Raw genomic sequence first — 17,432 nt, 5'->3', positions numbered from 1 at the left:
CACCGGACCCCTGCTGTGAGCCACATGCAGCTACAGTGTGAACCTGGCCTGAATGTAAGGTGACCAGATTTTTAAAATGAAATCCGGGGACATCTTTTTTTCTTTACTAGTAATGGCGGCAATCAGCGACTCTCTGCCCGTTGCCGCCCGCCTCACAGTCACTCAAGTCTTACTCTTCGGCCCCGGCTACTACTGGATGGGGAGCGGAGAAAAATCACTCCGCCAAGGAAGGCAAAGAGTTAGGCAGGCGGCTGGCCAGGATTTGAGCCAAGGCAGAAGAACATGTGAGCGAAGCTGAATGGGCATGCGCCCGAAACTGAAGAAATATTCCCTCCGCTCCGACCAGCACATGATCATCAGAAAAGGGCACAGATAATGGGAAAAATACAACCCCCCTATGCTAGTAGGAACGGCGGAGCGGGTGTGTGTAATTCTATTTTTTTTATTTTAATTCTGCACTGATTGTCTTTGAAATTGCCCCTGCCCCCTATTAAATCCAATCTGGGGACAAAACCAGGGACAGACTTGGTCCGGGGACAGTGTCCTCAATCAGGGGACTGTCCCCTGAAACTGGGGATGTCTGGTCACCCTACCTGAATGTATGAATCTCTAATAAACCAATCGTGTACGGTGTATAGGATTTTCATTCGGGAAATTTCATACATACCAAAATTGAATGTTAAAAGCAAATTAGATTTTAAAAAAGTACTTTCAAAATTATTAGCAGGTTATTGCATCATGCGCTGGAAGCTTGTTGTATGCAGCTGGACACCTTCACTTTCGTGGAGAAATACATTACATGCCTTTTATCATAGAACAGGTAGAGAACAAACAAGTGCACACACTTCCTCTTATTACATTGCCATAGAATACACACAACACTGCAGTGCCACCTGCTGGATAGAAAATTATAATGCATACAGTATTGTTTAGTTTATATAAGAGCAGATTGCTGTTCTTGCAACATAAATGACATTGGGTCAAGTCTTTGGTCAATGTACTGTTGAGATTTTTCGTGTGAACTTCTGTTTGTAGCCCTCACCTCAGCTCAGAGGGACCGATGAGAATGACCCAGGTTTCCCTTACCAGTTCAGAAGCTACCAGGCCCAGAAACCAGCTCTAAGCATACCGACAAAAGAAGAGATTCAGTCTATGGATGTCTTTTTGTAGATTTGTTTCAGTGCTTTAAACATGAGGGTGCAGGATGTTTCAAAAACGCAAAACAGATACAGGACAGATTCTTGATCAAAAACCCTTTAACATAGGGTGACCAGACATCCCCAGTTTCAGGGGACAGTCCCCCGATTGAGGACACTGTCCCCGGACCAAGTCTGTCCCTGGTTTTGTCCCCAGATTGGATTTAATAGGGGGCAGGGGCAATTTCAAAGACAATCAGTGCAGAATTAAATAAAAAAAAATTAGAATTACACCCCCCCCCCGCTAAGCCCCCGTATTTTTCCCATTATCTGTGCCCCTTTCTGATGATCATGTGCTGGTCGGAGCGGAGGGAATATTTCTTCAGTTTCGGGCGCATGCCCATTCAGCTTCACTCGCATGTTCTTCTGTCTTGGCTCAAATCCTGGCCAGCCACCTGCCTATCTCCTTGCCTTCCCTGGCGGAGAGATCTTCCTCTGCTCCCCACCCAGTAGTAGCCGGGGCCCAGAGAGTGAGACTTGAGAGGCTGTGAGGCCGGCAGCGACGGGCAGAGAGTCGCTGATTGCTGCCATTACTAGTAAAGAAAAAATATGTCCCCGGATTTCATTTTAAAAATCTGGTCACCTTACTTTAACAGTAACGTTTGTGGGATATAGAGGGGGTATTCATAGAATTTAAGCTTTGTATGTGCAGTCCCAGTTCTTACAGCAACCTCTGGCAGCACATGCGCACCTGAGGTCCTACTCACATATGCCCTCCAGCAAATGTCTTGAAATCCAAGTTCTTCAAGGCTCTTATACTAAGGTGACCAGATTTTTTAAATGAAATCCGGGGACGTTTTTTTTTACTAGTAATGGCGGCAATCAGCGACTCTGACCATCGCCGCTGCCCGCCTCACAGCCTGTCAAGTCTAACTCTCCGGGCCCCGGCTACTACTGGGAGAGGAGCGGTGGAAGATCACTCCGCCAGGGAAGGCAAAAAGATAATCAGGCAGGCGGCTGGCCGGGACTGAGCCAAGGCAGAAGAACATGCGAGCGGTGTGGAATGGGCATGCACCCGAAACTAAAGAAATATTTCCTCCGCTTCGACCAGCACATGATCATCAGAAAGGGGGACAGATAATGGAGAGAAAAAAACACCCCCCTAAGCTAGTAGGAGCACTGACTGTCTATGAAATTGCCCCAGTCCCTGTTCAAATCCAATCCGGGGACAAACTTGTTTCGGGGACTGTCCCCTGAAATCGGGGATGTCTGGTCACCCTATCTTATACCCCGTACACATGGTCAGACTTTTGACGGAAATTCCGATGTGAACTTTTGGTCGGAAATTCCGACCGTGTGTAGTCTCCATCGGACTTTTCCTGTTGGAATTTCCGCCAACAAAAATTTGAGTGTTGGTTTTCTAACAGAAATAATTCCAATTGGAAATTCCGACGCATGCTCGGAAACAATTCTACGCATGCTCGGAAGCAGTGAACTTAATTTTCTCGGCTCGTCGTAGTGTTGTACGTTACCGCGTTCTTGACAGTCGAAAGTTCAGAGAACTTTTGTGTGACCGTGTGTATGCGAGCTAAGCTTGAGTGGATTTCCATCGGCAAAACCATCCAAGGTTTTTCGATGGAAAATGCAATCGTGTGTACGCGGCATTAGTCATGTACATGCTGAGGCCTAGCAGAAGCTCTAAAGCGGAGTTCCACCTAAAAATGGAACTTCCGCTTAACCCACTCCTCGCCCCCTTACATGCCACATTTGGCATGTAATTTTTTTTTTGGGGGGGGGGGGGATTGGGGGCTTCAGGAGAAGGGGACTTCCTGTCCCACTTCCTCCTTCCGCCAAGGGGCTGGAAAGGCGATTAGCTTAATCGCTTTCTTGCAGCCCCTCCCTGTAGGCGAGCGCCTGTCCAATCGGACTGCGCAGTGGGTGCCCGGCCGTGAAGCCGAAAGCTGTCACTGCCGGGTGCCCACACTAGGAATGAAGATGCCGGCCGGCGAGGGGGGGGGCGAGGAGCGGAGCCCCGGCCGGCTCGTCACTGGAGCCGTGGAGCAGGTAAGTGTCTGTTTATTAAAAGCCAGCAGCTACACTTTTTGTAGCTGCTGACTTTTAATAATCTTAAAAAAAGGCTGGAACTCCCCTTTAATACACTGGCTACCTCCCAGCAGCCCATGGAGAACAACAATCTTTGAACAAGCTCCCACAACAGGTTAGATAAAGATTTACAACTTCATTGGTTGACCTTCCTATTCTACTGTATCTCTGGAAGCTTTTTACAGAGGCAGACAGGAGCGATCAACTACCAAGCTTAGGGAAACCTGGCCAGACCTAGAAATTAGATTGTTGGTCCAATGAGTGCAGCAGAGCCAAAACTACATTTAGCCTGAGTAGGAGAGGGTAGTAACACTCTACCAGTGTATTGCCAGCTTATGGGTCTGCTTTTATTGGTATGGCTTGCCTTGCCCCTTCATACAGCCCTTCCTTTCCAGCCCTGATGAGAACCCTCGCTCTTTTTAACCCTATTTCTTTTGGGCCCCAGACAGGAATTTCTGACATGGTCAAGAATTTCTAGCATGGATCCCACAGGACTTGTCCATACCTTGTGCAGAATAGAAGCCTATACCGGCCTTACCCAGCCATTCTTTTATTTCTGATCTTTCTAGGGTTGCCACCTCATCCCTTTAAAACCGAAAAGGTATTACACAGGTTCTCTGGCTGATTAAGGTGCCAATTAAACTCACTTGGTGCCTTATCGACATTTAAATTAGCCCCAGAACCTGTGTAATTACTCTGTGTTTGGGTTTAAAGGGATGAGGTGGCAACCCTAGATCTTTCTCACTCTTTTGGGGTGTACCCCAATTTAAAAAATCAATTAAAAACAAAAACCTGCTGTGTTGGCTACCTCGTCCTCCTCCACCGCCGCTTCCACCGCCACCTTAACCTCCTACTCCATATGGACCTCGTCCTCCTAGGTCAAGATTATTTTTATTTATTTTTTGTTTTATGGTATTTTAAGTTATTTCCCGATCCACGTGTATTTGCAGAGTACTTGCCATGCTCTTACTGTCATTTTGCTGCCATTTGCAGCCCTCTAGCCCTTTCCATTAGTTTTTTTAGAGACATTTTAGTAGTCAAAAGTCCGGGTCCCCATCGACTTCAATGGGGTTGGGGTTCAAGTTCGGGTCCCGAACCCAGACTTTTTTCCGACGTTTGGTCGAACATCTAGGTGTCCGCTCAACTCTAGTCAGGAGCCTTCTTATTGAACCATGAATGTCAGTAATATATCCTATTTATCGGCGTATACCGCGCACTTTTTTCCCCTTTAAATAAGGGGAAAATCGTGGGTGCGCGATATACGCCGATACCCGCGCTCAGTTTGAATGCCTGCGCCGACATATACCGAGTGCAGTACACTCGGCTACATTCGGCCAGGCTCGGCTTCGCTCGTGCTCACGCATAAACGTCACAGAGCGTGAGCGAAGCCGAGCCTGGCCGAATGTAGCCGAGTGTACTGCACTTGGTATATGTCGGCGCAGGCATTCAAACTGAGCGCGGGAAGCGGCGATTCGACGGGGAGACAGCGTGGGAGAAGCCGGGAGGACACCACTGAAGCCGCAGACGGACGCCGGACCCGACGAGGTGCCGATGGACGCCGCGCAAGACACAAAACTGTAAGTACTAAAAAAAAAATATTTACAGGAATTGCGGGTCCACATTAGGGGTGCGCGCTATACGCCGGAGCGCGCAATACCCCGATAAATACGGTACATGCACCTCAAATAGCAAGTATTTTACAGTACTGTACATCACACGTTATTTACCTGATCAACCACATAAAACATACTGGTGTAGAAATCTTCCTGAGTGTAAACTGTGAGGCTGTAGTCATCTTCATCTATGCCAGTATATCCTTTGAGAAACAAGTGTTTGAAGGCCATTGTGTTCTCTTCCTTGAAGGAAACCACTAGTTGGTTGCTCAACCCAAACAGAACCAGCTGAAAAAAATAAGAAAACAAATAATTCAGAGGAATGACAATGCATTCGGAGGTGTACACTCATTTTAAGACCACAATGTTCTCAGGCTTTTAGTCCCAAAGAGCAAATGGGATCCCTTACTATTGGCTGCAGAAATTCCTATATTACATGTTGGAAGCTGGGATAAAAGTGGACCAGTTGCGGAAAAGTTGAGGTTTTTAAAAAATTGTATAGCAATATTCAGAGAGCTTCACAGGTATCACAATATGCTCTGGCTGCTTTTATTATAGCATCAGCGGACACTTATGATCAGATTTATTTGTCTACAGTTCATTTAATAGGTTTGGGAATACAACACAGTTACCTGTATATACTCGAGTATAAGGCGACCCTAATCTAAGCCGAGGCATCTAATTTTACCACAAAAAAAAAAAAAAAAATGGGAAAACGTATTGACTCGAGTATAAGCATAGGGTGTCTATTTGCATGCCTCACTGTGCCCATGACTAGACTGACATTTAACATGGGAGTCTATGGAAGGGGTGCCCAGCTTGGATTAAAAAAAAAAAAACACGGTGCTCCACGGCCGCAGATCCCTTGGACAACAAACTTGACATACATGTAGCCCCACTCTTCCTCTACAATTGTGCAAAGTACCGGGAGCCCAAAATGCCGGGAGATCAGGCGCAAAAAGGTGACTCGAGTATAAGCCGAGGGGGGAATTTTCAGCACAAAAAAAATGTGCTGAAAAACTCGGCTTATACGCGAGTATATACGGTACTTTAAAATTAAACAAAAGTATTTTTAAGTTGTGGAGAACATCCACATAGGCAGTGTATTGCTTGCAGTGGGCCTACAAAAGGAATAGTCTTGCATTGCAAGAATGAGAAAAAGGCACCAACAACTATATAGCGCCTCAAAGCAGGAAGCAGAGCCTACTGCGAGTAAGCTCGAGCAAGTACCAGACCAGTCTTCGGATAGTGAAGAAGTGGGAAAGCTTCAGTGAGCGTCAAGCCAGGGACCCAGGGGGCTAGCAGGGGTGGGGCTTGAGGAGTATGCAGTGGGATAGCGGTGGAAGAGCTCAGGAGATCCAGATCCCAGCCATCACGGAAGTCTAGTGAGAGACCGGGAGCTCAGTGAGTGAAAACAGAGTGGGATACTGTGAGAGAAGAGAAGAACTATTCTGTATTACCAAGAGTTACCTTTAGTGACTGTTACAAGTTCAGTTGTCATATGAGACAGCAGTCCCACCTATACAGACGTGGCATCTGGCTGGAGGCCTTTCCCTATATAGTGTATCGGAGTCTGCCAATTACCATTGCATCTACACAAGGGTGTGCTGGCCCTAACCCTCTCTCCCCCAGTTCTTGTTAAGAGACAATAAATCTCTTGTTCGCATTCATAAAGTGACTGGCGCCCACCATTTCATCTTGCATTCCCGCCATCATGCCCGTTAACCCACTCTACAAGGAAGGAGGACAGCTCTCCTTGACTCTGGAGGTCATCATTAGGCCTCTAGAGGTCGCTACAGAACGATGGGCAAAGATGTCACTCTAGATCAGTGTTTCTCAACTCCAGTCCTCGAGGTGCCCCAACAGGTCATGTTTTCAGGATTTCCCTCAGATAAAATGGCTGTGGTAATTACCAAGGCAGTGAAACTGATCAAATCACCTGTGCAAAATAATGGAAAGCCTGAAAACATGACCTGTTGGGGCGCCTTGAGGACTGGAGTTGAGAAACACTGCTCTAGATGTACAAAGTTGGTGGAGATATACCCAAAAATACTTGCAGCTGCAGAAGCAGCGAAAGGCGGTTCTACAAAGTATTGACTAAGGGGAGCTGAATACAAATGTACCCCCCACTTTTCACATATTTGTAAAAAAATAAAAAATTAAAACCATTTATCATTTTCCTTCCACTTCACAATTATGTGCCACTTTGTGTTGGTTTATTACTTAAAATCCAAATAACATATACCGGTATTTACGTTTTTGCTTGTAACATGACTAAAATGTGGAAAATTTTAACCACTTCAGCCCGGAAGAATTTACCCCCTTCCTGACCAGAGCACTTGTTTGCAATATAGCACTGCGTCGATTTAACTGACAATTGCACCCAAAACAAAATGGACATCCTTTTTTCCCCACAAATAGAGCTTTCTTATTGTGGCATTTGATCACCTCTGCGTTTTTTATTTTTTGCGGGGAAAATAGCGGGGATCGGTTTGGCTTGGAACTGTGCATGGAGATTGGAGGCAAGGGGTGATGGTGGCTGCAATGGCACCACAGAGGGGGAGTTTGGAGACGGGGTGATTGGAGGCAGGGGGTGATTGGAGGCACCGCAGAGGGGGATGGTGGCACCTCAGAGGGGAGGGGGATGGAGACAGGGGTTCTTGGTGGCACCGCAGAGGGGGATGGAGGCAGGGGACGATGGAGGCAGGGGGTGATTGGAGGCAGAGGGAGATCGGAGGCAGGGGTAGATTGTGGCACCACCAAGGGGGGATGGAGGCAGGGGGTGATGTGACTAAATAATTTGCCCTCATGTCATAAATAACAAAAATATGTTTTTTTACCTTAATATCTACCTTAACCACTTAAGCCCCGGACCAAAATGCAGATAAAGGCCCAGGCCAGGTTTTGCGATTCGGCACTGCATCGCTTTAACAGACAATTGCGCGGTCGTGCGACGTGGCTCCCAAACAAAATTGACGTCCTTTTTTTCCCCACAAACAGAGCTTTCTTTTGGTACTATTTGATCACCTCTGCGGTTTTTATTTTTTGTGCTATAAACAAAAATAGGAGCGACAGCTTGGAAAAAAATTCAATATTTTTTACTTTTTTCTATAATAAATATCCCCCAAAAATATATAAAAAAAACATTTTTTTTTCCTCAGTTTAGGTTGATAAGTATTCTTCTACCTATTTTTGGTATAAAAAAAATAAAAAAATTGCAATATGCGTTTATCGATTGGTTTGTGCAAAATTTATAGCGTTTACAAAATGGGGGATAGTTTTATTGCATTTTTATTTTATTTTTTTTATTTTTTTACTACTAATGGCGGCGATCATCGATTTTTTTCGTGACTGCGACATTATGGCGGACGCTTTGCACAATTTTGACACATTTTTGGGACCATTGTCATTTTCACAGCAAAAAATGCATTTAAAATGCATTCTTTATTGTGGAAATGACAGTTGCAGTTTGGGAGTTAACCACAGGGGGCGCTGAAGGGGTTAGGTTTCACCTAGTGTGTGTTTACAACTGTAGGGGGGTGTGGCTGTAGGACTGACGTCATCGATTGTGTCTCCCTAAAAACGGGATGACACGATTGATGCAGCCGCCACAGTGAAGCACGGGGAAGCCGTGTTTACACACGACTCTCCCCGTTCTTTAGTTCCGCGACCCACGGCTGGGTGGACGTGCATGTACGTCCATCTGCCCAGCCGTGCCATTCTGTGGACTTATATATACAGTGGGCGGTCCTTAAGTGGTTAAATCACATTGCTATTTGCCTAGCGTACTTGTTTGTAGCCTAAATACTAAAATTTGCACCTTAAAATGTAGTTTCGTAACTTTTTGAAATGGCAATAAAAAAGTGGCTGCGCCAGTAAATTTTGGGCGTCGTGCCAGTAAATTTCAATCTGGTAGGATGGAAACACTGGACAGGCGTGCCATTTTGCCAACGTATATCGTCGGCAAGCGTTTAAGGGATATGAATACTTTTGCAAACGCACTGTATACTCTTGGCTGAATAGGCACAAATTCCTACATACACACTCCCAACATCTTAAAGCTGAGGTTTAGATATGGCAATTTTTACATAATTACATTGGTTCAGCTTGGATCGATGTGCCATACCTGAGGGATCCAAGTGGAACCTGGAAATCACGATAGTGGTCTCCACTAGCTTCAGGATGCAATGTAGAACACCATTCAGAGAACACTTTGGATAAGGTGGAGATCGTGATGTCACCACCACACCCCCTCTCCCTCGTCCAGTCAGAGAACACTTTGGATAGGGTGGAGATCATGAGGTCACCACCACACCCCCTCTCCCTCGTCCAGTCAGAGAACACTTTGGATAGGGTGGAGATGATGTCACCACCACACCCCCTCTCCCTCATCCAGTCAGAGAACACTTTGAATTAATTGAATAACTGCAAAGTGTTCCCAGAATGGAGCAGGGGAGTGTTCATAATGTACAGGGCAGCCACTCGGCACAGGATGGGAAACTAGTGGCGGTTACAAACTACAGTGATTTCCATTTTCCATGGGGATCCCACAGGTATGCCCATGTTCATTGAGAAGACCAATTCCCTTTTATCAATTAGCCAGAGATCAGCATTTGACACAAACATCAATTTTTTATTTTGCAAAGAATCCTGCACATACCAGCAGAATATGCACCATTTTGGAACACCCCCAAAGCAGGAGTCTGCTGGTCATAAGTAATAAAATTTTAATTAAAATTAGAAGTCATAAAGAAGTCATAATTTATCACCTGTGTTGTTACCATAACAATTTTGAGAACCTGCAAGGCGAGTTTCCAGGGTATTTGGCGCCGAGCCCTGTACTTGTCACATGGGCTCATAAAATAGAACTTCAGATCTTCCTTTAACTTTATACCTTCCCTCTCCAACTCCTCCTGTTCCATAGAAGAAACTCTGCAAAAAAATATAGCAATAGTTAAAAACCTTTAATAAAACCTTTTCTTTTAGAATTTTACCAATTTTGTCACATGTAAACTTACAATTTACAGCACTCTACAGCACTGAAATCACATGCGTGTTTACAACTAATGCCAACAGTCACATACAGCGTCTTCCACAGTGAGGATCGGTAGGTTTTTGACTCCCTAAAGCAGAACTGAAGTCAAATATGGCACTTACAGCTTATAGTTCAAAGGGTGAGCAATATCAGGCAAATTCGGCGATCGCGAGGCCCCTGTGATCACGAGGCCTAAGGCCATCGCCTAATTGGAGAGCTGCCTCTGCATGGTACGATCATCGGAGAGGGACAAGAACCCATACATTACACAAAGCAGAAGTGGCCAAGGAGACGGTGTTGGATTGGCATGGCATGTAGACTTTGCAAGCAAAAAAAAGGCAAGAATTAAAGTCTCTAAGCCAGGCGGAGGCAACCTGGGGCCCTCCAGCTGTTGCAGAACTACAAGTACCACCATGCCTCTGGGAGTAACTGTAACTGCCAGCCTTACAATGCCTTGTGGGAAATGTAGTTCCACAACAGCTGGAGGGCTACTGGTTGCCTACCCCTGCTCTAAACCCTCTATTTCAGCTTACCAGACCTTAGACCTCTTTTTGTCCCTGTTCACCTGGTGATCTCTTCACAATGCTGAACACTAGGGATGAGCCGAACACCCTCCTGTTCGGTTCGCACCAGAACCTTTGAACGGATCGAACATTTAGAACCCCATTGATGTCTATGGGACTTGAACGTTCGAATTCAAAAGTGCCAATTTTAAAGCCTAATATGCAAGTTATTGTCATAAAACGTGTTTGAGAACCCGGGTCTTGCCCCAGGGAACATGTATCAATGGAAAAACAAGTTTTAAAAACGGTTGTTTTTTCTGGAGCAATGATTTTAATGATGCTTAAATATCGTACCTGCTGGGTGTCTATAGTATGCCTGTGAATTGGCACGTGTTTAGAACTGTCCCTGCACAAAATGTGATTACTATAAGAAAAAAGTAATTTAAAACTGCTTGCGGCTTTAATGTAATGTCTGGTCCCTGCAATATGGATGAAAATCATTGAGAAAAATAGCACAGACACAGACAGTACACACACCACGTAGCTTTAGGTGCACACTGCAGAGGACACAGGCAGTACACCACGTGAGAATACTGCAGCTAGCACAATCACCTGCCTACCTGTCAGTAAATTAGGAAGAGCGGATCTAGCTAAACTATACAGTGTATAAATATATGTACAACACCTGGGATGCATATATATCCTCTACACACTAACTTTAACAGACTAGCCTGCCTGCCTGCTCTATCTACCTACAAAAAATGTCTCTCTCTCTCTCTTAACCACCGCAACACACTACACAAGGCCGACCTGCAGGCGGCCTTTAATAGTGTGGGGCGTGTACTAAACCCCCTGAGCCATAATTGGCCAAAGCCACCCTGGCTTTGGCCAATTATGGCTCTCCGTTTTTTGCAAGCTGTGATTGGCCAAGCATGCGGGTCATAGTGCATGCTTGGCCAATCATCAGCCAGCAATGTACTGCGATGCTGCAGTGAATTATGGGCCGTGACACGCCACTCGAATTTGGCGCGAACAGCCCATAACGTTTGTAATTTGACTCGAATACGAAGCTCATCCCTACTCAACACACTTGGCTATAGAGACTCAATACTCCCCTAACACAATACATCCAATAAAAAGTCCTTCACAATATTTATTATGTATGGCATTTAAAAACCACGATAATATTATTATAAATACTCCTCGCTCATATGGAATATCTCCTCAGCAAATAAAATTTGGTTTTTAGTGGGTTTCCAGTCTACATGTGTATATACAGAGTGTTCTATCCTATAACACTTGGACCAAGTAAAGTGTCTATTAGGTATAAATGGAAATGAGAATAGGATTCTCCATAGGTTCACACCATTTTCTGCATCTTTAAACCACTTGCCGACCGCCGCACGAACATTTACATCGTCAGAATGGCACGACTGTGCAAAGGGACGTACCTTTGAATTTGCCACCGTGCGGGTGCGCGCCCCTGCAGCGTGCTCCGTGACCATTCCCACAAGACCCGTGGACTCGATGTCCGCCGGTATCCCGTGATCGTGTCACGGAGCTGCAGAACAGGGAGATGCCTGTGTAAACAAGGCATTTACCGGTTCTGCCTTGTGACAGGACACTGATCTACTGCTCCCTGTTATCATGGGCAGTGATCAATGTTGTGTCACAGGTAGCCCAGCCCCCACACAGTTAGAATCACTCCCTAGGACACCCTTAACCCCTTCCTCGCCCCCTAGTGGTTTATTCCTTCCCTGCCAGTGTCATTTACACAGTAATCAGTGCATTTTTATTTTTATTTATGATCACTGTATAAATGACAATGGTCCCAAAATAACACCAAAAGTGTCCGATGTGTCCGCCCATGTCGCAGTCTGGATAAAAAGAAAAAAGAATCACCCAGATTACTGCCATTACTAGTGAAAAATAATAATAATAATAATAGCACCTGTGTACTTTCGTACAGGTGCTATGCTTTCATTTAGTGGGAGAATGGGAGAGTTATGTTGCTTCCATTCCTTGATTTTGTTAAATTTGGCTGTCGCCAAATCTGTATTGTTCTGTGGGTCAGTCTGTGCCCCAGAGATGCAGTCTCATCTCTGGACGGCAGGTGGCGCCAGAGCCGCTTATTCCCAGCAGCCAATTGGAGGGGTTTTCCCTCGCGGGGCATGCTGGGGAGGAGTATTTATGTGGCGGAGGCTGTTCGGGATTCTTCGCGGGTTCCAGGTGCGGCACCCACCTTAAGGGTGTGCGCACATCACGGGCCCCACCACTATGGCCTACAAGGCCGGGGTCACGTGCTACGCGGAGTTCCTGACTCTGGGCTCTCATAGCCCGGAGCAACCGATGCTGCAAAGGGGCCCCAGTGACTTACTGGGTCCCCACTTCACCGACTGACATTCAAGCTGTCAGTCGGTGACCCCCAAAGACACACTGGGAGGATTTGCTCTACCGTCCTAACTTCCAAGCACTAGGCCTGTGGCAGAGGTCTCATCTGGACATCCAAATCTAAATTAGAGCCAAGTCTGTGGCAGAGACTTGTTTCCTTTCCCAGAAGCTTTAAGTGGCGCTCTGGCTGCCAGGCCTGTGAGGTCTGTCCAGGGGCATTTCACCCACTCCGGCGGGAGTGGCGACGCATACAAATATTATTGCTAAAGGGCAGGATTGCCTTTACTATCCATAGCCTGATACTATGAAGTTGCTCTACCTTCACCAACCTATCCTGTCTACCTCAAGTTACATGTTGGTCGTGTTTGACTGGGAAAATAAAGCATTCGAAAATGTCAACCAACGGTCCTGGACATTCTGTTATTGCTCTCAACACCACCATCACCCCTAGACACAGTGAAGAGTTAACTTAAATACGCCAATCCCAAATCGAATCAGCGGCTCCTCTGGGGGTAGCACTACATAATAATAATAATAATAATGCCATAAATCTATCCCCTATTTTGTAGACAATATAACTTTTGCGCAAACCAATCAATACACGGTTATTGCGGTTTTTTACCAAAAATACATAGAGGAATAAATATCAGCCTAAACCGAGAAAGTGGTGATAAAATACCACCAAAAGAAAGCTCGATTTGTGTTAAGAACTGCATGATTGCCAAAGTGCAAAGATTGTCCTGGGCAGGAAGGAGGGGGGAGTGCCCTGTATTGAAGTGGTTAAGGACCAATGCACTTTCGCCAATCACGTTAGTAAAAAATCAACAGTGGCAGGATCGAAGAGACCACTGATCTGCTGCTATAGCATGGAAATCTTACAGGCTGAAACGCTACAGAATCTCTTGCCAACAAGGAAGCTGCCGGTGCAACATTGCCATTGCCCTGCAAGTTGGCAGACAAGACCTTTAAACTATGATTAGATCTAATGGTGATCATACATGTATCCATAGGCGTGCGCACATAGGGTGTAAGGTGTGCCTGGGCACACCCTAATCACCCTGTACTGTGCAGATTCCCCCTGCTGCCTGGCTGCAGAGAAAGGGACTGGGGAATCTCTGTCCTCAGTCCCTTTCTCTGTCTCAAAAGTTGGACATCAGGGGTCTGTTTAGACCACTGATATTTCACCAAAGCCCCCCAACAGGACTCCTAAAAATATATATATATATATATATATATATATATATATATATATATATATATATATATATATATATATATATATATATATATATATATATATATATATATATATATATATATATATATATATATATATATATATATATATATATATATATATATAAAAAATAATAAAAATAAAATTGTAAAAGAATAATAATAATAATACAAATAAAGACACTGACACCAATCTCTGCCCTGCTGACAAAGCCCTACTGACTTGCCCACTGCCATATACGGTATATTACACACATGTGTGTGCTTGAGATTTGGTGTGCACACCCTAATGCCATAGGCTGCGCACACCTATGCATGTATCTATTTGTGATCACAAACAACGAGATTCATTATGAAATAAAATCAAAACACTGCACGCATATAGTATCAACTGACAATACAATCACAAAAAAAAAAAAAAAAAAGGATCATCTATATATTTGTTTTCTGACACATTATTATATTCATTAGACCGAGAAAATTAGGCCAAAGCCAATCAACTTGCCAAAAAAAAGCGATCAAAAAAAAAAAAAAAAAAAAAAAAAAGTTCAGTGGTTTACGATTCTTATTCGATTCAATTATTTTAATCATGTTTAATAATTGATTGAAAGACCATATCAATAGGTATGCGGACACTTTTACACTTACTCCACAAACAGCATATCCATCTTCAGGATCGGGAACTGGGGAGAGGATCATTGGGAGGAAAACTTGTCGTGTTCTCCGTCTGTGAGAGTCCAGGTGTTTGTACAGCAGATTTCACCCATAGCCAGGATATGAGACTGGGAAGGAACAAACAGCCTCACGAGGCCAAAGGGTTGGCAGAAGGACTTGAAAGATTACATTCTGTGCAAAGGTAAACTACAGTGTACATAAATACACCAACCCGGATATTCCGCAGAGACAAGCCGTCTGCCATTTCTGTTTGTCTTTCTAGCAATCATTGCACACGTCCATTGTTTTGCCGGTCAGCTCACTCACATATAAAATGTAAATAAATAAATAAATAAATTTTTTTTTTTACGTTCTGCTATATATATATATATATATATATATATATATATACACACACACACACACACCTCAAAAAAAGTCTTTATAAATTTAGGCCAATATGTATTATGCTACATGTTTTTGGTTAAAAAAAGTTTTCATATCCCATGGGGGGCATTATTAACCCTGACCACTACATACCCCACTAACCACTACATACCCCACTAACCACTACATACCCCACTAACCACTACATACCCCACTAACCACTACATACCCCACTAACCACTACATACCCCACTAACCACTACATACCCCACTAACCACTACACACTAACCACTACACACTAACCACTACACACTAACCACTCACCATCAGGGCACAGCACATCAGGTCACAGAGCCAGCACATTAGGGTACAGGGCACAGCACACATCAGGGTACAAAGCCCAGCACATCAGGGTACAGGGCACAGCACATCAGGCCACATCAGGGTACAGAGCCCAGTACAGCAGGGTACATGGGGCACAATCGGGGCACATTAGGGTACATGCGGCACATCAGCCACATCAGGGTACATGGGGCACATCAGAGCACATGGGGCACATCAGGGTACATGGGGCGCATCAGAGCACATGGGGGCACAATCAGGGTACATGGGGGCACAATCAGGGCACATGGGGGCACAATCAGGGCACATGGGGCACAATCAGGGCACAATCAGGGCACATGGGGCACAATCAGGGCACATGGGGCACAATCAGGGCACATGGGGCACAATCAGGGCACATGGGGCACAATCAGGGCACATGGGGCACAATCAGGGCACATGGGGCACATGGGGTACAGGTCAGCGTTTACTTGTTGTCTTTTTTCTTCACATGCAGAGTAGCGCAGGAAGCGTCTCTGTCATAAGTTCACTTCTCGGTCTCACGCTGCGGCTGCTACCCGCCCCCCCCCCCCCTCTCTTCTCGTCCATCCCAGGTGATATCAAAGGGCAAATGGGGATGGACGAGAAGAGAGTGGGGGGGGCCGCCGGGGGGCAGGGAGCAGCCGCAGCGTGAGACAGAGAAGTGAACTTATGACAGAGACGCTTCCTGCGCTACTCTGCATGTGAAGGAAATCTACTCCCCCCCCACTTCCGCAACACCCTCCGCCCTGCCTGCAGGCCATTTATAACCGGTTCCCGGCCGCAAATGGCCCGCGGGCGAGTACTTTGAGACCACTGCAATAAGCTTATATATGTGTTTGTCCAACATAGACCAGCAGAGCAGCTTTGGCCTATTTTTAAACTACTTTACTCTGCAGACGTTTTGTATTCATATTCCTTGACACAACCAGCTAAAAAAAAAAAAAAAAAAAGTTTAAAAGTGGTGGTAGGCAACATAAGGGAGTGGAGGGGCTTTAACAGTGTCCCCTGACAACTGCCAGCTTTATATAAAAAGGGGCAATTTCCCCAGGTCCCCCCCTCTTTACAAAAATATAAAAATGTAACAACTTCAGACCCGCTTCCTGAACAGGCCATTTTTTGCGATATGGCACTGCGTTACTTTTACGACGCTGTACCCAAATAAAATCCAGGTATTTTGCTCCCACTTCCGGGCATAGACACTCGAGCAACCCGATGATTCCCTTATTGAAGATGGTGGTGGTAGCACCCGAGAGCTAGATCGGATTCGGGTGCCGACATTGTGAGCGCCCTGGACAGGTAAGTGTTCTTATTTTAAAAGCCAGCAGTATTTTTTTTTTTTTTAATAAATCAGCGGACCTCCGCTTCAATGAAGCTTCAGAAATTTTTGTGACAGTATCACGTTAAGGTTTATATGTGATTTTACTGAATGGGCTTAAATCTACTTCAAAGGCAGGCACACTTTAAAGAGTAACTCATCTAAACTGATCATACAACAGACCCTTATGTGTCCCCACATTTTCCAAAAAAATAATAAAAGGCAAAAAAATAAGTAGAGGAAAAAAAAAAATGTGGACAGGGAATTGAGTCGGTGGGCTGTGCCGTCACTTGTGATTTAGTGGACAGAATTGGCACAGACATCATTTTCTAGGATGACAAGTCATTGACTACACAGAGCAAATGACCCCCACTGCAAGGAAATAAAATTAAAAAGGGCATTAATGGGTTTTATTTAGGGATTTATATATAGACAGTAATCTGCCATGTTTTGTAATTGTAGGCCTCACAGTGAGCCTCTAATAGAAGGGATTCTGTTGGGAATAGCTGGGCTCCCAGGTATGTGTGGTTGTGATTTATAGATACTCGGGCAGATGAAAGGCACCAGTATGCCCACCGTGTTCTGATGTGGCTCCTCTTCTCCTCGCCGCCCTCTAATGCAAACAAAAAGGCGCTGCTCTGATGGCAAAGAATAAAGAGGCATCTTGTGTAAATGCAACGTAGATATTATAAATG

At 45.1% G+C, this 17,432-nt stretch overlaps 1 protein-coding gene across 3 annotated transcripts in view; it reads right to left on the bottom strand.

The window, feature by feature from the left end:
- Nucleotides 1-17,432, bottom strand: part of MCOLN2 (mucolipin TRP cation channel 2) — a 64,381-nt gene that overhangs the window by 31,117 nt on the left and 15,832 nt on the right. For 2 of the 3 annotated variants that reach the window (XM_040360570.1, XM_040360573.1), the window contains exons 2-3: nt 9,622-9,784; nt 4,967-5,140 (exon numbers count right to left, since the gene is read on the bottom strand). In XM_040360570.1, coding sequence (XP_040216504.1) covers nt 4,967-5,140; nt 9,622-9,784 — 337 coding nt within the window. Of the gene's footprint in view, nt 1-4,966; nt 5,141-9,621; nt 9,785-14,665; nt 14,778-17,432 lie in introns of those variants that run through there. The other variant, XM_040360572.1, reaches the window with a different exon arrangement.

The sequence above is a fragment of the Rana temporaria genome, chromosome 7, assembly GCF_905171775.1.
Source record: "Rana temporaria chromosome 7, aRanTem1.1, whole genome shotgun sequence".
Lineage (NCBI taxonomy): Eukaryota > Metazoa > Chordata > Amphibia > Anura > Ranidae > Rana > Rana temporaria.
The sequence above is the reverse complement of the archived record's forward strand: the minus strand, read 5'-3'. Positions and strand labels throughout refer to the sequence as shown.